The sequence below is a fragment of the Protopterus annectens genome, chromosome 8.part0, assembly GCF_019279795.1.
Source record: "Protopterus annectens isolate FY-2018-M chromosome 8.part0, PAN1.0, whole genome shotgun sequence".
In the NCBI taxonomy this organism is placed as follows: domain Eukaryota; kingdom Metazoa; phylum Chordata; order Ceratodontiformes; family Protopteridae; genus Protopterus; species Protopterus annectens.
Window position 1 is genome coordinate 1338809814 of NC_056741.1, and position 25000 is coordinate 1338834813.

Below are 25000 nucleotides of genomic sequence, written 5' to 3' on the forward strand. Positions count from 1 at the left end.
ATCTACTGAAATGGATCCATTACCACCTTCTGTTTGTGGTACTTCATCAGAGGAGGAGGATATGAATACCAGATTCAGAAGTTTATAAGTGTGTTCTTTACATCTTTTAACAATGTCTGCATTTAAGTTTAAAATTTCTTCACCTTGGGTGAAAACAATCTGGGCAATATTCTGCTTTACACTGCTTGAATCATGGGAAGTTTGCCACAACCTCTTTGAAACAGACCATAGTCATTCTTCATCGAGTCCTCAAACCTGTTACACCCAGACTTTCAGTTTAGTGACTACTGCATTTGCATCTGCTACCTTCCTTGCTTGCCAGTATCTATTGTTCAAACCAAGAGACTGACCTCTGCTAGCATTGCATTCAAGGTCTCTTTCTTTATCTTAATAGGATTCATCGCTGCTGGTGTCCATTTGATAACAGCTTCTTGCAGATGCCTGAGCTGTTAAGGTTTTCAAAAGGGTCCCCTTAGACTTGAGGTCTCATATTCTACTATGTGTATGGAAATGCTCTTTAGGAGGAGGGAGTTGAACTCATTCTGTACAGAAACATTTACAATGAATTTACGTGACATAATCATTACAGTGTAATGTGCTTGAGTGTCATGTGTTTATCTAAGCACTGGTCTGGCTGTCTGTCCCATTTCAAACAAAATGGTGAGTAGCTGACACTTCACGGTCTCTGCTGACCCAACTGTCCAGAACATACACCCTCTTGTCTTTTGACATCAGTACAAACTCACTCATTGACCTTTGGCCCAAGATGCTCTGATACAAGTAGACTTATGAACATCCTTATGCTCAAATATCCTGTTTGTTATAGACAGTCCATGAGAAGAACAGCAGTCCAAAATCAATTCTCCACTCCTGCTAATATCAGGCAAACTAGTCTACCCAACCCCATCACTCCATGTACATCACTCACCACCTGAAAAATGAAGTCTTGCAGCAGAACAACAAAAGCTGTAGGTGGTAGCTTGTTGAGTACTGCACTCTGTACCCTTGGTGTGTAAGATGGCTAAAGTATACAACTAGCTCTTAGTTGCATATGCACAAATAATAGACAGAGGCATACTTGTTGCAGCTCATAGTAGTAATAGTGAGGAGACACTCATTTATTGATACAAACTCCAACTGAATGGCATCCTCGTGTAGGATTTGTAAGTCTCCTCACACATGCCTGAGATAGCTCATGAGGGTTAGCGCTAGAGTCCTAGAGGGAGAGATTGCCCCCTTCCTCACACAAGAAACCTGGCCCCCAATTCAATGCTACATGTAGAGGTAAGACCACCTAAAACTAGCTGGTACTTTTCAACATCCAACTGAAGCTCTGGTTTTCCCTAGCAGAAAGATGACAATGAATATTCCAAGAGCCAGTCTCATCTGCAATGATGTAGTCAGTTTTATCCACCTGATTTCTGTCTGCATCTTGACTGGCATTGTATCTTACCTCTGCTCTTTGGCTTGCTGATGATGATCTCATGGGGCTTCATACTGCTTTTTTGGAACTAAAATTGGCTGGTCTACATATATCATCTGGCCTCTGGACACTTGCTGGTGAACACCACCCTAGGTCCAACTCCAAAGGTAGGTACTGGTATCAGTATTCTGGATAAGGTTCTCAGATTCTTTAAATGAAACATGATGGGATTCTGAACCATCATACAGGCATTTTGAATAGCTGTTTTTCTTGCTCCTCCTGTCAGACTCATTTGCCAAATGTGACCCTGTTAATTGCATGAAACACTGCTTTAAGGATAGTAAGCTTACACAGACCCTTTCATCTTGGCAAGGTCATGACACAGGAAGCATACACTGTCTACATCATCATAAGACTCATTCTACTGTCAGCAACATGAAAATGTTATGTACATACAGTATGCTGTCAACATATTCAGTCCTACAGTCATCTTATTTTAAGTTTTGTTAATATTACTCAACATATTTAAATGCAGTTGTCTAGTATTCTGAGCTGTCAAGCCTGCATATCGACTGTCCCTGATTTTACTGAATGTCCCTGATTTGCTTTATATTTTTGCCCTATCCCTCTTAAAAAGTTTTTTCTGGTAAAGCAATGAGGACTACAGTCAAACACTATTTCTAGATATTAGAGTTTCATATATCATATTGCTACAAATGCATTGTTATGCATGACTTTTTCTTATATTAACTTTTTAAGTGAAATAGCATAATATTTAAACATTGTCCTTGATTTTGGGGGTTTGCACCCCCCCCCATTATTTTTTGGTTTTGTCCAGAATACCTGAGCAACGAAGTTGAGAACTATTAATCACCTGGTTTAAAGGCTTGAATCTATGTCAAGAAATGAATAAGTCATGCTGCAACAAAAGATTTATTTCTCTGTGCTTCCTCCATCTCTGGAATAATCTTCTATTACATGTAAAACACACTGATAACCTCACTCTCTTTAAAGCAAACCTTGACAATTGTGTAGTCATCTATGATTTCATCCAGGGATGGACTAGTTTTCCTCCCTAGAAGCAGGGACTAGGGTGAGGATGAATATTGGCAAGGTGATTTTGTTAAACTGACTGTATTTTGCAAACTCTATGAATCTCTGAATCCACAAATCTGAAAAAGGCAGAGTTACCCTGTAAATATCAAGTTATTCAGTGAACAAAGATATACAAATAAGTAATTTGTATTCACTTATCATTTCCATGTGTTTGTAAACTGAAACATGCACACAGATGTTTGTGCTAATCTTTATTAAACAAATGTAATTAACTTTAAAACATGACATAAATCAGTTTGTTGAGAATAAAAGTTACTGACAATAAAAATACTAAAAACTTAAAGATTTTCCACATGTGGATTGTTTTCATTTTTTGCCAATGAAAAAACATGCATTTTTTCACATTTTTAATAAACAAGTACAAAAAAACTTTACAACAAACAATTAAAGTAGGTGCTAGAGTTATGAAAAACCTGTGATGTTCCACACGTGGATACATTTCATTTTGTTGTTAATGAGAAAAACAATATTTTTTCACATTTTTAATAAACAAGTATGAAAAACTTCACAGCAAAAAATTATAGTAGGTGCAACAACTCTGAGAAATAGGTACCATAAAATTAACTACAAAATGAATAGATTTTTGTATGCACATGTCCTATAGGTTTGTGTGAGTTGAGGGTCAATATTTCCTTATTTTGAAACAAACTGCTGTGAATTGTTTTAAAACAAAAACAGTACTCCAGTAGAAGTGCTAAAGCTGTGAAGCATATAATTAGCTACTGAATTAGGGCTATTATACCTTTTATTCATTCCTTTATTAATTCATTCATTCACTTTCTTTTTCTACTTATTTTTCATTTTAGTTTTTTTTCATTCAACAAAATAAAACAGCCAAAAGCTAAACAGATGCTATGTTGCACACACACACACACACACACACACACACACACACACACACACACACACACACACACACACACACACACACACACACACACACAAAACACACATGAAGTGAGAACTGAATGAAAAGACAAGTCTTTCAGTTTATTGATCAGCTGTGCCTTCTTGCTCACTTGCCGTCATGAGCTTTTGCTAGGTACCAAAATGAGTTTACACACCCAAGCAGCATAAATTAGGCTCCACTGATGGTTAACCAGGCTCAGTCTATTTGACAGAATGAGAAGCTTATCAGTCTGGCAGGATCTTGAAGGACAGTCACTGCTCCTTTGGGTTGAGTCAACTGAGGTAGTCTGAGTGAGCTAATGAGGATGTCTCCTAAATGTCTCATAGAGGATTTCTACCAGTCATGTCGCACTGGTTGAAGACCACAGGGCAGACCTAGCAGATGTTAAATAAATAATATTTCAAAGCTTGCCAGGGAATTACTGGAGATCCACTGTTGCTCAGTGATGCTGAAGATTGAGAAGTTTGATTTACCCCACTAAGTTTGCTATCCATGCAGTCCTCATCAAAAAAATCAGTTTAGAAAATGGAAAAATTGATATTTGGAAGAGAGACGTCTGAAATGGTAAGACAGTAAACATGCCTAAACATGAGATTCAGGATAACATGAAGGTCATTCAGAACTATGAGATAAGGGACTGTAAAGGATATATAAATATATAAAATAACCAGTAAAACGAAGCAAGTAGTGCCAGAACAGTCACCAAAAACTCCAGAATGATCAACACCACTGTAGAAAGCACCATGAAACAAATTCTTTGGTATAAAAAGCAAGTTTTAATCTGATTAAAAATTGCGTTTTATACCAGAGGATTTGTTTTATGGTGCTTTCCACAGTGGTGTCTATCATTCTGGAATAAATATATAAAAGTCAACAAGAAACAGGTGGCTAAGCTCATCCAAAATAGACCTTGAGTAGAACCTAGCTGATGGCATAAAACTAGGTGCATAAAGTGTCTTAGCTGTATAACAGAATACTGGATACATTATATGGATATTGAGTTAATGAAAAATGTAGGAAAATGTACAAAACTGTAGGAGATCATGTTGAAATACACAACCAATTCTTCCTTTCAGTATTTAAAAAGAGTATAACATTAGGGTGCCAGAACAGAGGGAAAGGTAGACATGAATAGGGACCGAGGAACATATAGGGAAGTGACTAGCTCTGGGAGTTCTGAGTATTAAGGTACAAAGGCATGGCACATTATCTCCAGCTACAGAAATAAATGGCAAACTTGCTTGGTGAACTGGCAAAATTACATAATCTATCCATGGGTCTGGAGTGGTGCCAGAGAACTGGAGAGTGGCAGTGGTTGCCTGGTTGTACATTGGCTCCCACATCTTTGGTACATGCTCCCTATGATTGTTAAGCAGTGTAGTTCATTGAGTGCCTTCAGAAACAATCTAGGTGAATACACAGGTAAATATTTTCACAGGGTAATGACTGTCAAGATTCTAGAGAAACAGTAGATTGCAAGTTTGTCAAACAGTAGATTGCAAGTTTGTCTACCACGTTTGTCAACTTAGGAGGGCCCTATAAGGACTTTGCATGTGCAAACTGATGATCTGTGCCTTAATTTCAAGAAAGGGTATGTAAAAAAACCCCAACAGAATAGACTGGCAAAGTTTAATGGGGAATTATGGGCAAGAAAGGAGTCACAGCCCTAGATCCACAGCTTGTAAGATGCACCAAGGTTGGATTGGATGTCTCAAAGGTTGAACTGGATGAAAATAAGACAACACTGATCTATCATTATAGTAACTACATAACTTTCATTTATATCCACCACAACAAAACAATTTCAAGCAGAGTCAAATCTCATTCTACCAGGGTCTTGGTTTCATCTGTGGCTTTTTGATTAGATTCTAGAAGTATTTCTAGAAGCAGTAATTTTGTTCTTTGTGCATGCTTTTGCAAAGCTCTACAAAGTAGATTCCTTTTCCAGGTTTAGGACAGGCTTTGCCTGGGCCATTCTCCAGGGGATCCTGGACCCTCAGCCTTCTTCCTTGCAGTCAATCTAAGCTATGGTAATCTACCATTATAACTAGGCTACTACAGCAATGATAAAATAATGAACACAGTACAGTTGTTTAAATAAAGTTACCATAACAATACATGTTCAAATGGTCACTGCTGCAGTAGCTGCTCCCTCTCTCCATCCCCATTATTTTTATGTCTTTTATGCCAGGGTGCTAGGGGCTGGGAGTTGGTAAACTGGATTAAGTGTTTACTTAACAGTCCCAAGGTAAAATGTTTGATTCTCACCATTGAAAGGGAATTGGCCTAGGATTAAAATGGCCTTCAAGGACAGCTAGTCTAGTACTTACATATGAACCTAAAATGTAAATAGTCTACCACCCCTTAAAAATATTGCATGCCTAGATCAGCTGTGTAGCACCAACAGGTGAATGTCTGACTGCAGCCAGAATAACTATGTATCAGTTAGTGACCAGGGCACTAGAGCAGCTGGTGAGGGAGGGTGGGAATGAGTGCCCACTGCTGACTTGCCCATCTTGGGAGGGAGGGAAGGAAGCACTCCAACCTTCTGTATGGTAGGCTGCTAGTGGGCACAAGAGTTTTAGTATGCATCACTGTGGAGTCAGATGTCCAAACCCCTCAGACTGTATTATGGTACAGTAGCTGTATATTGATGAATACATTGGAGCATATGCACTCCAGCTGGGTGGTATTATGGGTACTCCCTGACTTTATGGTACAGTGGGAAACAGCATATAGATTAGGAGAAATAAAGAATCCATCCTTCATTCACTAGCAGGATGATGGCCTGTCCACTCCTCAGTTCTCACTGAAGTATCTAGGAACAAATGGTCAAACAAATGGAAAAACCTTCATGGCTAACAGGCACAAGGGACGTTTCTTTCTTTCTTTCTTTCTTTCTTTCTTTCTTTCTTTCTTTCTTTCTTTCATCTTTTGTTGACTGGGTTTGTCCAACTAGGCTAGTGTCATCTTTTCAGGGGAGACCTGAGATGGTATTTATACTATGTGACCAATGAAGAAGAAACAGACTTTTTAGCATGTAAATGTTATGACTGGATGCAGTCTTCTGATCAAGCAATAGAGCTTTACAAAAACTATGGCTTAGCGAAATTCCAAAACACCGAAGATCAAAACGCCGAGATGAGAATCATGAAAGTTAAAATGCTGAACTGCATAAGTATTTCCAGTGTGGGGAATCATGCCCTTTTTCCCAATGTAGTGCGATCCTGGAGTTACATATATATATATATATATATATATATATATATATATATATATATATGTATGTATAAAACCTGCCTAAACTTCTAACCTTGTACTGTTCTTGGACTAGTTCACCATAAAGCTGACAATGTGAACGTAGTGAATGTACTGTATCTGCTTTCAACAATGTATTTTACACTATGCCTCACAGAAGTTTTGTAAGAAAGCTAAAGAGCATGGTGGTAAGTTACTAAGGTGGGCAGAAAACTGGCTAGCTGATGTGACCTTATCATCTTTTGCACAAAGTAAAATTACAAATTATAGGGTGGGAAAAGTTTTGAAATGATTTATTCTGGTCTCAATTTTTTATATCACAAAACCTGGCATTTTAACAAGGGTGATTAAACTTTTTATATCCACTGTATGTGTCCCAGAGACTCCGCATCCTATGGAATAAGCTTCCCATCCATGTGAAGCTGAGTTAATCTATTACCCAATTTAACATAAAGCTAGAACAGTGGATAGGGATTAGGACATTTACACTGGGCCTAACACCCATGTCCCTTATGGAGAGAGATTGATTATAAATGCCAGCCCTCAATGTTCTATTTGGCTACAGGACCTTATTATTCTTTTGGGAAAACTTTGCTAGGTTTAGAAAGGACCCACTGACTTGTTAGCTTAGTAAAAGTCTATGACTCTATGATTCTATGAATCTAAAGAACATATCTCCAGCACAATGGCTACTGATTCTGTTATTTGTATAACCTAGTACTCAAAGATGGAGGGGTGGAAGTTAATGAACATTTTACTTAGTTCATAAAAAGCTTTGTCTTGAGTAACACTGGAAATGTCTGATTGTGATTTAGAGATATACAGCCTCTTGGATTTCCGAACTCAACCCCCCCACCCGTATAGCAGCCAGATGCAGTGTAAAACCAATCAGAAAGTACATATGCAAACTACTTCTCTGTTAATGCAGCCCATAATTCTGAGAAGCCACCTTGTACAGAGCAGAGGCCAGATGCACACAACAAAATCTCTGGATTCACTATGTATATCTGGCTTTTGCTACTTGCATAAGCAGGCAAATGTTGGGGGGCGAGTAATGTTTATTCAGGTGGGCAAATTTTGGAGACTGAAGCAGAAAAGCATATCATGCCACAGGAAATATATGGCGGCTGACACCTTCCTTGCTAGCCTCTACACAAATATACTGTTTGTAGAGTAGAGTGGCTTTTATACAATAGTTATATGGTGTAAAGACACTCCACTATTACAGGCAGACATAATGAGATATACTTACACCACATTTTGCATAAAGAAACACTTCAACACAACACAAAAATTGGCAGGGGGCTTGTCAGTACTGGAGAAAGGGTGGAGGCAGTTGGGTATTATTTCTCCACAATGTCACAGACCAGGGACATGCAAGCACTGTGCAAAAGTGTGAAAGGGTTTCTAATTTATTTCTGCTACTGCTTGGGGATATGACAACAAATAGCTGAGGTAGGCAGTGGATTACTGTTTTTTATACAGACAGAAGGGACCTACTAGCTTTGATGAGAGGTGTGCATTAATTCATTAGTACTACTAGGCCAGCACAGTGGCACAGCAGTTAATGGAATTGCCTCAGTACTTAGTTCTCCATTTCAACTCTTAGCTGGAGTGCTTTCTGTGCAGAGAATCTGCATACTCTACCTATGTAGTGTTTGTGTGTGTGTGTGTGTGTGTGTGAGGGGGGGGGGGTTGCCAAGTGCTCCAGATTCCTCCCACTTTCCAAATATATGCTGTAGGCGAATTTGTGATTCTCTAAACTGTCTGGAAGTGTGCATGCCCAGTGTGTGTATGTGTGTGTGTGTGTGTGTGTGTGTGTGTGTGTGTGTGTGTGTGTGTGTGTGTGTGTGTGTGTGTGTGTGTGTGAGTGTGTGTGTGTGTGTCTGTATCCTGTGACAGGCTGGCACTCCACTCAGGATGAGCCTCTGGTTGTCTGCAATGGAGAATGAATGAATGCTACAGCAGAAATAACAATGGATGAGGGGCTAATATTATATTGTAAAGTTGCTGTGGACCCACCAGTAATGAGAAAGACATTTTATGCTACTTCAGCAGGTCATCTTTTTTATAGTCTGCTTCTGAAAACTCTGACTCCTCAGATAATTTGTTACAATATTGCGCTACCATTCTACCATTTCCAAACAAAAGCACATCAGCTTTACAATTATGCCAAAGAGTGTCTGGATCTGCATAAGTGATACTGATCCATCAAGTCCTAGACAGCTCTCTGTCTTTATTATGACTTCTGCAGGAAAACTTCAGAAAACCCTTCTTGTCCAGTATTATTAATCCAGTGAGGTGGTAGACTATTGCTTCTTAGACTGCTTTTTATTTACTTGAGAGTAAATCACTGAATGACCATCTTCAGTTTCTTCTGTATTTGAAGTATTTTGTAGGCAACAGTTGACATAATCCTGAAAGGAAAGGAAGCATTTAGTTATTTACTGAAAACCACTTAAACTAAAGTAGTGTAAACTATTATTGCAGGAGTCATTTTGTATTTGTTAGTCTTTTAGATGGTTGATGAAAAGTGTATTTTCTGCGAAACATTAAAAATGATCCTATCCAAGTACTAGTAGAAGTGATGGCTGTGGACAGGACCTGCCTTTGGTCAACAGATGCCCTAGGTAAAAGGTCTCCACAGCGCCCCCCAACACAACCCTGTGCCCCCATCCTGGTCTACCTACACCATCCAGATTACTAGAAAAGTGCCCTTGCTACAATGGCGCCCTAGGCGGCCACCTAGTTTGTGTATGCCTAAGGCCGGCTATGGCTGCAGAATCAGAACGTCTACATGGAAAGGCTGAGATAAGCAGGGGACACCTGTGGGTACAGTGTGTACTCAGAGAATGATTACCTTGTTTAATGTACTGATTGCCTATCTGAATGTATTCATAGCCTTACCACAGTGCAATATGTCACAGTCAATACAGTACAGAAAGCTGCATTTTTATGGCTTTAGTGCTGGTAGTTGTACAGCCCATGATTACAACTAACAAGAGAGTGCATAGCTGCTATATTACAGTAAGTGAATGCAGACCATTTTTAGCTATGACTCAAGGCAAAAGGCAGACATTACATTGTAAGGAGGACATATGAGCTTTGGCTCTAGATGATTGTCACTATTGAGATGAACTCCGACCTCATCATCAGGAATGGAAAAAAGGAGTTGTGTATGGATGGATGGATGGTTGCTATCAGTGCTGTACACAGATGGTAGTTGCATTAACTGTTAACAGAGCATTGCAAAACAGTCAAACAATACAATACACAGGCTGTTTGCAAAATGAATAAGTAAGTAAAAATCATACGTGATATACCACGCCAGTGGATGCAATATACAGAAATTAACAGGACAGTGGATGAAAACAGTGTATATAGGTAACAGAGGCCATATTAAAACTGTAGTAGTAGCTACAATATCTAGAGCTATATCTCTTCTCAAGTTGCTTTGGTACCAAAAGCTATTTTTCCTGATGAAAATTGATTTTGAAGCTAGAAGAGGCTATAAAATGGCTTACTTCTTCTTTGAGCTACAATGTCACAACTACACATAAGCAAGTATTCTAAACTTTGATAAAAAACAAAGCAAGAAATATTCATATTATAACAATTCTATCTTTAAAGCAAGTATCTTTAGAGTATTTTCACATAAAATGGCAACATTACAACCATAGTCTCTGATACAGCATAATAACTCGTTTGAAGACTGAAAACTTTGCATCCAGAAGTTTCAGCTGTATCTCACTGTGTGTGGAATTTCTGAGAAGCTAGAAAGTTCCGACGTGTATTAACCCCACATGTGGCAGGCAAGGAGTCAATAAAGTAGGAAAAATTAAAATTAACAGTACAGAGATAAAATTTTCAAACATTGTGTGTGCCAAACAAAAATCTTCCATATGTAAAGCATTTATTTGTAACAAGAAATTAAGGGTTTAAGACTCCCCTAGATAGATATGTGACTGAGCTTAAACACAAAGCTAAAAGAAAACATGAGTTTGGAAACTTATATGATTCATTGGTAAGGAATCGAATTTCACAGGGTATCAAGTCATAAGCAAGCTGTTAGGAGAATCAGATGAAACACTTCATAAAGCATTAGCTATATGAAGAGTAAATAAAAGTGTAGGTTTATATCTAAAAGCTTTGGGCAAGGAACTCAAAGTAAAATGAAAAGTAAATACAAATAAAAATCAAACTGCAGGCAGCTGCACAGTATCTATGATGGTACCATGGTCAGCCACATATTTAGAAATAGAACTATATATACAAGATGTTACAGTCACAGGAAAGTGTGTTGTAGGTCACTTAACTAAATCTTTCTATCAGATAAAGATGAACTAACAGTGCATCCCTTAACTAAATCTGTAGGCTATGTGGAGGACATAATAATTTCACAAAGGTGTGTAAAAGTTGAAATAAGGCCAGCAAGATCTGTCAAATCAAAAAAAGCAGATACAAGCATAGTTATGTCTGAGTGTAATTGAAATGTGCAATCTGAATATAGAACAGAATACAGCTAGTACAGATAATGCTGAAAATATTGTTTTACTCCAAGAAGCTTCTGATTCAAATCTGAGATATTACTTTAAGCTAGTTATTGGTTCTGAGTGCAATATTTTATTAAATATTAGCTTTAAACCACAGGAACTGTCTCATCATGTGTTGAAATTTTTGTATAGCCTTACCAAGAAATCAGGGCACAAATGAAAACTATTCTGTTAGATTTTAAATCATTCCAAGCACAAGTCAGGAAGTGTCATTGAAAAATCAGTTAAATAGACAAATGTATTAGGTTGTAATGCTTCTGAGAAGCTTTACATGGTAAAGAGAATTTACAGTGTACAGATGTATAGTAATTTGCAATCATTTACAAAGTGTCACAAATGTTTCTGATAGCAGGTTGAATGCTTCTGAAGTTGCCTTCTACGTAAATAGCAAAAGCCATAAATGCCAGCTTGTATTTCCAGGAACTTTCTTTAAATATAAAAATTCATGATAACCATAGAAAGTGTAATTATAGGAATACAGTTATGGGCTCTTCATTGAGATTTATAAAGAAAAGTAATTAATCATGACAAATATTTCATAAAATTCTGTTGGATTTTCTGTCTGCTTACAATGGTATACTTCATTAAGATTTCACCTGAGTTAATTCCACATATACATGAATAGAGAGTAGTTTCAGCATCTGTTAGCAGAACTGAGCAGTATTTGATAGGTACAGAGAGCCTTGGTGTACATGTTAAGCAAGTTAGTTGACAGAATGGGACAATAGTATGGTTACAGTCATGAAGCAGGACAAACATAAGATGCAAATAGATCCTCAAAACTTGAATAGATGGAATAAAACAGATCATTATCTACTTCAGACTGTTAAAGGAGTTGCTGCATTACAAAATTCTTCTCAGTATTAGATACTAATCAGTGGTTTCAAAAGTCAAGATGGATGAAGCCAGCTCTTATTACACCTCTTTAAACAGATAAAAGTTTCTTAGATTGCCCTTTGGTATATTTTCTGCCATGGCAGAAGGTCTAGATAGTTAATGTAGTTGACAGTGTCATATGGGAAGCCGTGGAGCAACAGCATGACAGCAGGTTTGTTAAACTGCTAGACAGGTTCATGCAGAAAAATCTAAAGCTAAACAAGAGTAATTGTAAAATGTTTATAATTAGTGTAAAATGCCTGGTCTACATTTTGACATAAAAGTATATAACTGGATTCAGCTAATGTCAGTGTAATTATCAACATGCAGAAGCTACAGAATAAACCAGCTTTTATGTGAGTCCTTATGTGGTTCAATATCTTTCAAAGTTAATACCCAACTTGTCTGATATTGAAGTACCACTTTGAAAACTACTAGGGCATAAAGTTTCCAGTTCTGGATGCAAGTACAAGGCAGACATTTTGAAACATTCAAACATTCTTTACAGAATTTCAAACTTTGAAGTTTATATTGTTTTCCAGTCTAAAATACATCAAATACCTGGGCCAACAAAATCTGCTTCCTGTATTACTGCAGGAAGGTAGATCAGCAACATAGATAACTGCTCTAGCAGAAACAGAAACATGTATGAGCCAACAAAGAAATACTATCAGTCACCAGTGCCAATGGAATTTGATCACAGGCCATTACAAAACAGTGCAAAGAAATCTTTACAAAAGGTATCCACAAAATTGCAGAGAATATCATATTTGCAAAAGTATGACTTAAAGGTTTAAAGCAAATTGGAAAATAAATACATTTAACTGAATGCAAAAAAGATTTACTGGTGAAAGATCTATAATTTTTATGTACAATTTCACTGTTAATGGCTTTAGCTGAGATGCTAGATGAATTAAGAAAGTATAAAACGGAATTCACTGAAATGCAGCTGTTAAAAGATGCCACCCTTTCTTAATGTATTCAAACATGCATTTTCCTTATCAAAACAAGGTTTTGTGTAAAAAAGAAAAACAGACTTGGTATTCATAGCAGACAAAATCATTATTCAAAATCAGTTAAAAGAATCAACACTTCAAAAAAAATAATCTCAACTCAAGCTCTGAAGTTTTTAAATACAAAAAAAATGACATAAGACATCCTAAGCTGTCTGAAAACATTGGAAAAAAAACTGAAATATTTATCCACAAATGTGACTGTGATGACCCATCACAGGCAACCAGTAATCAAGAAGCTTCAATCCTCACCACTGGCAACAGTGGGGGCCGTTCACTGGGAGGTTTACAGGTACATACAGTATTTCCAGATGCAGCCTCTCTGTATCAAGTGCAATTTCCCTTAGGAGCACAGAGACCACAGTCAGTGGGGGCTGGTTTTGCATTCTTTCTCCAGATCCCCAGTAAGATTTCCCACTGGCACAGCTATAGAGTTGAGATCTCAGCTGAGTGACCATACCAAGACCGCCAGCACCCTCTCTGTCCAACCAGTGCTTCATGTCCCTGCCCAAGTAGCTGAAACACATACTCTTTGAGGTTTGATTCACACACACACACACACACACACACACACATACACACACACACACACACACACACACACACACACACACACACACACACACACACACACACACACACACACAGCTGGGAGAGGCTAGAACAGGTTTAATTGCTATACCCCCTTCTGCCCAAACTATAAGGTAGGTTTCACTGCTGCCAGGCACTTCTTCCAGGTACCTTAAGGCTCTTCTAAGAGTACCCAATATAGTGAGTGATATTGATATTATTACAAATGGTAGTATGACCAAGAACAAGGCTATTAGTAGTGGCCCACACAATGTCACCAAATAAATATTCAAGTACTCTCAAAATTTAAATATCTCTACACAGACCAGTCACAACGAAAGGTTTAAATATATTTAATAATAAATAATAAAAGAACAAGGCAATACTAAATATATATTCACAGTGACATCAGAGTTCAAAACCACAGGAAATATTTTAAATAGCATTGCAATACAGGCTCACACAAATAAAAAAAAAAAACATCTAAACTAAGCTTTACTATATTCCTGACTGAATCTAACAGAATTATACTATTCCCTAGTAACTTACTATTAGAGCAAGGCAGATGTGCTGAATGGTTCTTGTTGTTGTTATCAAGTCCAAGTCAGAATGCATAATGCAGAATGCTCTGTCTCACTGACAGACTTCTCAAAATAATATCTAAAATATTACTGCTGAGATAGCTTGCAGAATTACATCATTTCTGGTCATCTGACTTCTTATTCTCATGCAAACCTCCATTGCTGAAGCTGGCAGTATTTAGCATCTACCTGTAAAAATACTCATACGGGGGCTTTTCCTCGGGTCTTTGGCAGATGCTAGAAGTCATAAAACAATAGCATTCTTTCATGCTTTTAAAGTAAAAATATATAAATATAAAAATATAAAAATATAAAAATATATAAATATAAATATATAAGTGTGGTTTTATGGAAAAATAAAGAACGTTTTTACTTGACTTTTCCGTGTGGTGACTCCTGTTTGGATCTACTATTGGTATTGATGCTTTTAAAGTAGCAATTAGTTCACTCCAAAGACAATACAGAAAGCTTCATAGTACAGACTTTGTGTTTCTAGCTGCATTGAAAACTTGAGAGATAGCCTCTTTATGGTGTAACCTTTATAGCGTAGCCTATAAAGTGATTTAATTTCAAATATTTTTCTAAAGGTTACTGCACTGAGGTTAATCCTCTGTATTCCAGTTTCTACTGCTAAAATATACACATTGAAATAGTTACAATACTGCATTACATTTCTGTTCTCTTCCAGTAGGGCACACTGTGGCTACATCTTTAACATAGCACTTTACAAATACCTTTTCAACACAGACATCTGTACAGAGCAGTTTGATATACACATGACATACAGTTCTAATACATTTGTAACACAAGCATCATGTATAAATTAGTTTGATATTCACAAATGACATATACTTATTTACAAAATTCCAGCTAGCTGTGCTGGCAGTACCTCCTTTTGTCATACTTCTTCCCCTTTGAAGATGCAAGCTAGTTTTTCAAGTGACTTAAGAAACGATGATTGGGAGGGATGAGCCTTTCTGGGAATACATTACCCCATACCCTATCTCAAGATCCTAGCTGCCTTGGCATTGCTGCCCCCATTATAGTACTGCACTGCCATATCATATGCCTGCAGCCCTAGGCTCCACCATAGTAATTTGAGATTTTGCTGGCTGGTTTGCTGTAGCCATTGATCCTCCTCAGACTCCTCCTGCCTTCTACTGCAAATACTTTCACCAGGGCCTCCCTATCATGGTAAGGGTTCATTGTGCCCCTGCCTCCTGCATAGTAGTTCTACCATGTAGTTAAAAGCACTCACCTTTCTTACCACTTTGAAGTGTTCCTCCCAAGCTGACTGCAGCTTGTTGTGTCTGACAGGAATGAAGACTATAACCTGCTGCCCTACAGCATGCTCTCTGGCATGAACATTCCTGTCATACCAGACCTTTTTCTGCTGTTTGGCTTCTGCTAAGTTTTCCTGGGCCAAGCCCATGAGTTCCCTGAGCCTTGTCCTGAGGTTTAGGACATATGCCACAACAATCTCCTTGTAGGATTCACACTCACCTTCCCAATCTTCACAAATCAAATGTAGAGGTCCCCACACCCTATCCCCATACAGCAACTCAAAATGTGAAAAACCTGTGGATTCCTGGGGCACCTCTCTGTAAGAAAACAACAGATGGGACAAATATTTGTCCCACTCCCTCTTAAACAGGTCTGCAAATGCCCATAGCATGGTCTTTAGTGTAGAGTTTAACCTCTCCACAAGACCATTAGTCTGGGGATGGTAGGGGGTGGTCTTTTAGGTGCTTCAACCCACAGTGCTTCGAGAGACAAGCCAGCAGGTCTGACATGAAATTGGCATCTCTGTCAGTCAGTATTTATTTTGGGAAACCTGCTCTGCTGAAAATCTCTAACAAAGCAATTGGCACCATTTCTGCATCAGTGGCGAACAAAGCCACCACCTCAGGGTATCTGGTAGCATAATCTACTACCACTAAAATATACTTCTTCCATGTGGAACTAGGGGTATTCAGAGGCTCCACAATATCCATATATAGCTACCCTCTGAAACAGCTCCTCAATCACAGGCAAAGGCATCAAAGGAATTTCACCTTGTCTCCTGCCTTGCCTACTTTTTCGAACTACTCACAGGACCTGCAGTACCCTGTTATATCACTGGAAATCCCAGACCAATAAAAATTCTGCACAGTATGTCTCTTGGTATGCTTTATGCCCATATGACCTGAAAAGAGAAGGTCATAGGCTATGGCTAGAAGTGCCAGATAGTAGGCTCTGGGCACTACCAACTGCTGTATTCCCTTACCCTCTAGCCCTCCCGCAGGGGCCCACTCTCTGTACAGTAACCCTTTGTCCCAGTATACAGATTTCCCCTTTCCTTGAGAATCAGGTGCCTCCCTAGCTGCCTCCCTCAAGCCTTGTAATATAGGGTCTGACAGCTGAGCCTTTCCCAACTCTCTCTTTGTAACCCTTTCCAGCTCCCCTCCTACAGGAGGTCTGGTATCCTCTGACAGCAGTGCCTCACTGTCATCCTGGGTACTACTACTAACCTCTGCTCTTGCAGTCACTCTGTCCAAGGAAACATCGGTACCCACCAGCAGCTGAGGCTCACCTTCAGTTTCACTGATACAGGGTAGCTCTCTCTCTCTCTGAAGTAACCACCTCACCAGTCCCGGCTTGAAGTGTGCAGTCTGTCTGACCCCCCCAGGCTACCAGACCTACTTGCCTGTCTCCAAGCCTGACTGCATGTCACTGCATGTACACAAGGTACTGCATTATCAAAATCATTCCCTATCAGGACATCTGCAGGGTTATCCTCAAACATACCTACTTGCTTGCTTCCTTTTTCAACCTCCCAGTTAAGGTGAACCCTAGCCAAAGGTATTTGGAATGGGGTCCCTCCTAAAACTCTGACTGGAGTAGACTGTCCAAGCAAGTAGTGTTCCTCATTAACCATTGCAGGATTCACGATTGTTAGGTCAGAGGCTGTGTCTCTTTTAACAGTGGCCTATTTCCCATCTACTAAGATAGGATATAACTTGTTGTTGTTGTGGTAGTTTGGTACCCTTGTTGTCTCCAGACAATGTACTGCTGGCATTCTGTCATTCTGGCTCCCCTACCTGTGTAGTTAATATTATTAAATTATCTGTTTATCTATATGTCCTGATTTTGAAAGGTTTGAGTTTTTTGTTGTGGAAAAAATGGATAAGGTTATGTTTGGAGGGGATTTAAACCACATTTTAGAATGTAAAGAAACACTTTGGCAGTTATTTTTAGGGGCGGACAATGTACCAGGACAAAATGAGTCCATAAATCTTAAATCTTAAATGTTTTTTATTAAATAGATAATTTAATGATATTAACTACGCATATGTGTAAGTTTATATATATATATATATATATATATATATATATATATATATATATATATTTACACTATGAATGTTTATATTGTGTTTTAGTATTGTTTTAGTTTATTATGATTTTTTTATTACTATCTGTTTAAAGTTGTTGTTAATTAATGAAGTCATTTCCTGTGATTTCAAGTGATTTGATATAAAAGGAAGTAAGGGTAGGATAAATATTTTTTCTGAAGAAGTTCACGGAATAAATAGTGAATGAAAGTGCTAATTAACTTGTTTTGAAATGGTCATTGGATCTTCACCTAGAACTATAGTTTTGAGTTTTGCTTCCTGGTTCTTTTCAGGAGTTACATCTTTACCATGGAGTAAGGGGGGGGGGGGTCAGGAACCATGTCCAGAGCCTTTGGTCAACATTATACTGATTACAAACCCTTTCAAACATATGAACAAAACTATCAAAATTATTACCCTCTGTAAATTGTGGAAGCAATTTACTGACCTTTATTGCTTCTGGGGTTCAGATATTCCTTTCCCCACTACCTCCATTACCCTGGTGAAGAGCCAGCCTCTCCTTTTCATGTTGCCTCTGCCTCTCATTTTCTTCAGCCTCTAAACGTCTGTCTCTCATTATCTTTGGCCTCCAAATGCCGCAGTTTCTCATTTTCTTCAGCCTCCAAATGTTGCAGTCTCTCTGTTGATTCTTTTTCCAAATGTTTGGCCTCCAGTTCAAGTCTCTTTAACTCTAGATGGATTTTTAAGTCCTCTGAGGTAAAGTTGAACTGTTCATTTTCTGAGAGATGTACATTCCCAAGGCCAGTGTGGTTGTCCTCTTGGTTGCTGGTCTGTGATGCAGCTGTGAGTAAGGCTGCAATCATTTCCACTTTAGTCAGGTTGGCATGCAACAGTCCTTTGGCCTGACATATCTCAACCAACTGGCTCCTTGTCAGCTTACCATAATCCTCTGCTGACATCCTTGCCTGCTCTCCCTGACTAAGTTAACAAAAAATAAATAAAACTATTGTGATATGAAACTCTGACTGTCTACTGTGTGGCTGCTTGAGAGTACAAACACCTTCTTTACTGACCACTGTTTACAGGCTACAGGAGTGCAATATCCAGACCACTTTCACATGACATTTTAGGTCTTCCATGAATTAAAGTCAGATCTGATTTCTTTTCATTTAAAGAGAGTCACTATCTTGTGGATGTAAACTGTTACTCCAAATACATTGAGATTGTGCAACTGCAAAACAGAATACTGTCCAGTTTGAAAACTATCCTATGTTTTCTAGACATTCATACCTAAAGAAGATGTATCGATTAACGGTCCACAGATGAAAAGTCAAGAATTTCAAGATTTTGCCAAAAAAAAAAGAGAATTAAACATACAAATGTCAAATTTGCGCTATACAAACATCAACAGGAAGATAGAGAGAATATAAGTAATTAAAATAAATGTGGAAACATGACATTTAGGTTCATAGGTAGTTACTAGGCATGTAGTCTTATAGGTTATTGATTAGCCTAGCCCAGTTTCCCTGGGCACTGTCTGGTTAGATGACGTTCAGTCATACAGTAAGCACATGGGAGAATCAAACCCTGGACTATAGGAAGCAGTTTGCTAACACCTCATTGCCATCATCCTTTATGCTAACCAATTCACCGCAGCCAGGTTGTTATCTGTCAGTCAGCAGCCAGGTTTAGACGTTTGCCAAATGAAAGCATAGGAATGGTACCAGCACAATTATCAATAGGTAGAAGGATGAGCATTAATTAAGTTACAAGGTATTCAGTGCTAATGCCAGAAAACTCAAAGGAATGGGATACATCTACTGAATGAGAAGCAATGCAAACAAAATTATTATTATACCACTAGCACCAGAAACTTCCCTTTTCTAAAGGAAGGAGAAAGAGTGAGAATGTGAAATGAATATTCACAAAATGCACACAAGAATCATATCCCAGTAGCTGTAACCCTTCAAGCTGGAGAAGAAAGGAAAGCTTATGAAAAGGTTCAGACATCAGATATGTAGCAGAAACAAGATACATCCATAGAGAATTTCGAATGAGGAAGCTAGTTCATTTTTCATTCTACTACCAAAAGAAGAAACACCTTATGAAGTTAATGGGAAAAGAATTAGTCTTATTTCCTTTCCAAAGAAAGAGTAATCCAAGTGTTACAATTGAATCTCAGAAATTTAGTGATCCAACAGCTAGAGAAATTATAGTTTCAGATATAAAAGTAAGCTGGTCCAGATAAATCTACATAAATGCATTGTTTATGTAGACAATACTTTAGATGTGGTAGACAGAACAGAAAGGTGAACAGATACACTGACTGCATATTGCGTATAAAATAGTTAACAGATCTAAAGTTTAAGCATGGTTTTGATATGAATGCTGCTTGCTGCTGAAGCCAAAATAAATATTCCAAGTAAGTCTGACATGCTAATATAGTCTTACCTTGGTATCTGAGATTAATGTATGGAGTTTTACAAAATAAGGATATATATACGTGTGTGTGTGTGTGTGTGTGTGTGTGTGTGTGTGTGTGTGTGTGTGTGTGTGTGTGTATATATATATATATATATATATATATATATATATATATATATATATAACAGAGAAAGAGAGAGAGAGATACAAAATGTGTGTGCATATTTCTATATATATCTATATGCAATAAGTGTGTGTGTGTGTGTGTGTGTGTGTGTGTGTGTGTGTGTGTGTGTGTGTGTGTGTGTGTGTGTGTGTGTGTACATTGGATAAAAAATGATGGAGTGCTGAAAAACCAGAACGTTGGAAAAAAATAAGGATTTTTTTTTAACAATACTGCAAGTTTTATGTCAACTCATAACTCCCAATTGAAATGGCAAACATTGTAATAAATGTTTTTTTTTACAGTGGAGCTTCCCTCATGGGGGCCTTCTCCCATAACCCCCTTACTTATACATATAATAGTTTATGGCTAGACAAGAGTGGATAAGAGAAAAGCTGCATTTTATAGTACACAGTGGCTTTGCATGCACAGCAGGCCTGCTGCACTAGTTACTAAATACATCTACAATAATCTGTAATTGTCTTGCCTTCATGTATTGGAGGGAAGCCTTCTAGCTTAGTTTTTTTTTTCTTATAACTAGCCAGTTTTCTAGTTTCAGCACTCAAATCTGTTTCTTTGATCTCAGCACTTGTTCAGACAAAAAAAAAAATTTCATCTGCTTTTACTGTACTTGTGTTTCTACCTACTTTATTTTACTTTTGCATCATCTTAAAAGTACTCAGTTATATTTATTACTGCTTGGTGTAACTCATTCTAAGCCTTTTGGTTTAAACACTTGGGCTTTGGACCAGTTGTTTTGCACTGAAAGGGTTTGTGGTCTGCACTGTAGTGGCAGAACAGGTAGCTTACATCCTTCTAGGTTGGGAACTGCTGATTGAGGGCTCAGTGTCTGTTATTCTAAAAGTGTATTAATTCTGGTTTAAGCACTTGGGCTTTCAGGCCAGTTATTTTACATTAAGAGGGTTCGTGGTCTGCACTCTTGTGGGAGGAGAGGCTGGACTCTGCCCTTCTGAGCTGGGAATATCTGGTTAAAGGCTTATAGTGCATGCATATCTGAAATGCTTCTTACTGAAGTTGGTGCGCCTTGTTTGCTGTGGCATAGACTGGATTCGGGCCTGCTGGATCTAGCTTTGGTTGTGTAACTTGAGCACTAATCCAGGCATTCTCTAAAGTATTCAATTGTATTTATTACTGCTTGGTAGTAACTTGATTAAAGTGTAGCTATCATTCTAAGTCTTTTGGATTAAGCACTTGGGCTTCAGACCAGTTGTTTTACATTAGGAAGGCTTGTGGCATGCACTGTGGTGGCAGGACAGGTAGCTTTCATCCTTCTAAGTTGGGAACTGCTGATTGAGAGCCCAGTGTCTGTTATTCTTAAAGTGTATTAGTTCTGGTTTAAGCACTTGGGCTTCAGGCCAATTATTTTACATTAAGAAGGTTCGTGGTCTGCACTCTTTTGGGAGAAGAGGCTGGACTCTGCCCTTCTGAGCTGGGAATTTCTGGTTAAAGGTTTATAGTGCCTGAATATTTGAACTGTATCTTACTGAAATTGGTACACCTTGTTTGCTGTAGCTTAGACTAGATCCAGGCCTGCTGAATCTAGCTTTGTTTATATGCTTGTTGTTTGTTTGCTTGTTATTTCCCTGGAACGCTAATTCCACCTAATACGCGGCTTCTCAGCGCTTCTGTGGATCACTAGTGATATCTGTATTGCTTACTGTACTTATTTCCTTGTTTCACTTGAAAGAAAGTTACTGTTTGTCATTTCTGCATTTAAGTTACCTGTAACACATTGCACTTAAGTTACCTGGCACTTGCTCACTAAAGCAATTATATAAGTCAGCACTAAAAATTAGAAGCACTACACCCTCACTCCCCACTGGCCCTTGTTTTCAATTATTAAGGAATTCCCAATATTATTCTAGCATGTCCAAAGGTCAGTTGTCAGTCTCCTGTCCGGTCCAGCTGGTGAATCTGGGAATCTTGAGGCAATGTTACAACTGCCTCATGTACACAGACAACCCTCTCCTCCTCCCAACAAATTCCAACACATATGAGAGATGCAACCATAAAGCCAAACTGGAGGCTAAGCTCTCTCAACTCAGTACTGGCATAACCAGTCAGGAGGAGAAGGAAATCACACTCACTACAATTCCAGTCTCACATAGACCTACCACGACAGCAAACCAAACACATAATCACACAAAAACATACTCAGAGGCTCTAAATAAAGATCTGCCTAAGCAGCAGAGACCTCCAAAGCAGACACCCAAGCAACCGCTACCCCAAAACAAAACACGTGCAACACATATCTCACAAAGCCAGTGTGCCGAACAGTCACAGCCCTTAAGACTAAACAACACACCTGATACACTTGTAATAGGTGACTCTATTGTCAGGCACACTGACGTCCCGCTCACCAGGCTGAACAAGGAGAGGGTCACGGTGAGCAGCCTGTCGGGCGCTAGGATCCGCCACATAACACAAGCACTCAGGTCACTCCAAGGCAAGTACAAATATGACTCAGTCATTGTCCATGCTGGTGTGAATGACCTGAGACGTACCTCCCTGGACTACATGAAAAGAGACATAAAGGAGCTCTCAGAGCATGTAGCCCAGGCCGGTATGACCCTGAACTTGAGTAGCATCTTACCTTCACCAAGAATGATGCCACAATATGAAGACAAGATGATCAATTTCAACAATTGGCTTAAGTACTGGTGTCATTCAAAGGGGATCCAATGCCTGTCAGCTTGGGATGATATGCTCGACAAGCCATGATGCTTCGCTAGGGACGGCTTGCACCTGTCACCCGTGGGCTTTCGGATATTGGCAAAGGCTCTTTCTACCCCCATAGTGCCTTTTTTAGGCAAGGCTCAAAAGACAAACCCACCTCCATAGGTATCACAAGGGATAAGAAACTAAGAGTAATGCTACTCAATGCCAGAAGTCTAAACCTCAAGATGCACACACTCGAAACTCTCCTTAGCATGGAGAACATCGATATCTGTGCAGTAACAGAAACCTGGTTCAGGGCTCCCGAGAGCACCCCAGCACTACCAGGTTATACCTCATGCCATGCTTTTCGGCCCCAAAACTTGGACCGAACCACAAAAGGAGGGGGAGTATCGATATTCATCAAAGATACCCACACCTCCAGGTTGGTGGCAAAGCACGAAGCATCAGAGACTATCCATGTGCAACTAACAGTGGGTAAAACTGCCTTCCAGTTTATAGCCTGCTACAGACCACCCTCCCAAGCCCAGGAACCCCACTTGGACTTCCTGAGAACACTGGAAAATATGAAGGTCTCTCCAAACACCATTATATTGGGCGACTTCAACTACTCAAACATAGACTGGGAGCATTACTCTAGCTCCAACACCCTAGCCCAAAGGTTCCTAGAATTTATAAACTCAAATGCTATGGAACAACTTGTTACCACTCCCACAAGAGGGGAAAACATACTGGACCTGATCATCACCAACATGGGGACTCTATGCTCCAGACCAGAAGTGTATCCCTCACTGGTAAGATCAGACCATAAACTAATCTTACTGGATATTCACATCCCGACCCCACCCCCTGCCCAGAAAACCACAGTGAAAAACTTCTCTAAAGCAAATTTCACACTCCTCAAAACTGAGGTGGAATCCTTCAAAGCCCCCGGGCCTGTGGAAAATACGGCCCAGACCACAGAATCCTTTATAAACTCATTGTATGAACACCTTCAGGAAAGCATGGATCATGCGATCCCAAATAAAACCAAGACCCAAACCTCCAAAGGCAGACGTCCTCTCTGGTGGACCCCAGCCATAAACAAACTATACAATAGAAGGAGGAGGCTACTAAATGATAGAGCAAAATCCCAAAAAGGGAAGGCATCACTGATCAGTATTAGCAAAAAACTATGGGCACTCATAAAATTGTCTAAGGCCAGCTTCGAGAGAAAAATTGCACAGGACACTAAGGATAATCACAAGGCTTTCTTTAGTTATGTTAGGAACCTGGGTGGTAATTCCCAGATATGCTCATAATTAGTCCAAAATGACAAAAAATACACTGAACCCACAGACATTGCCAACATCCTAGCTGACAGGTTCAGTGCAAAACCCCACCAAAAGGGCAAATATCTATCCCAGCAGAGTGCTGCCCCTGACATCTCAGATGCTCAGGTAAGAGCCACCCTCTCCAAAGCAAAAACACAGCATCAATGGGACCAGATGGTGTCCCGGGCTGCGTCCTACATGAACTCCAAGAAGAGCTAAACCCAAACATAAAACTACTGTTCAATCTCAGACTTACTACAGGATATGTGCCCAAAGAGTGGCGTACAGCAACAGTGGTCCCTCTCCATAAAGGTGGTGCCTCAACGGATCCTGGAAATTATCGCCCCATAAGCCTGACTAGCTTGGTCTGCAAAGCTATGGAAAGGATCATCATGGACCTCATAAATAAAGATATTGGGGACCTACAGACACTGGATCCTACCCAGTTTGGCTTTGTTAAGTGCAGATCCTGCCTCTTAAACCTGGTTGATTTCTTTGAAACAGTCACCAAGGCCATTGACGAGGGGAAGGAGGTCCACACAGCCTACCTGGACCTCGCAAAAGCCTTCGATACAATACCCCACTCGGGCATTATAGATAAGCTCACCAGCTTAAATATAAACCTCTATGTCACTAGATGGATTGCAAACTGGCTCAAGGACAGAACCCACATGGTTAGAATTGCTGGAGCCATGTCAGACTCCAAACCAGTTACAAGTGGTGTCCCACAAGGCTCAGTCCTGGGACCTCTCTTGTTCGGTATATATT

The 25000-nt window shown here is 39.2% G+C and overlaps 1 protein-coding gene across 1 annotated transcript in view; it reads right to left on the minus strand.

Annotated features, from left to right (window-relative positions):
- Window positions 1-8550: 8550 nt before the first annotated feature.
- The window catches only part of MILR1 (mast cell immunoglobulin like receptor 1), a 339675-nt gene continuing 323225 nt past the window's right edge, over window positions 8551-25000 (minus strand). The window contains exon 13 of the mRNA XM_044079434.1: window positions 8551-9124. Within this exon, the coding sequence (XP_043935369.1) occupies window positions 9017-9124 (108 nt within the window). The 3' untranslated portion in view covers window positions 8551-9016. The remainder of the gene's footprint in view (window positions 9125-25000) is intronic.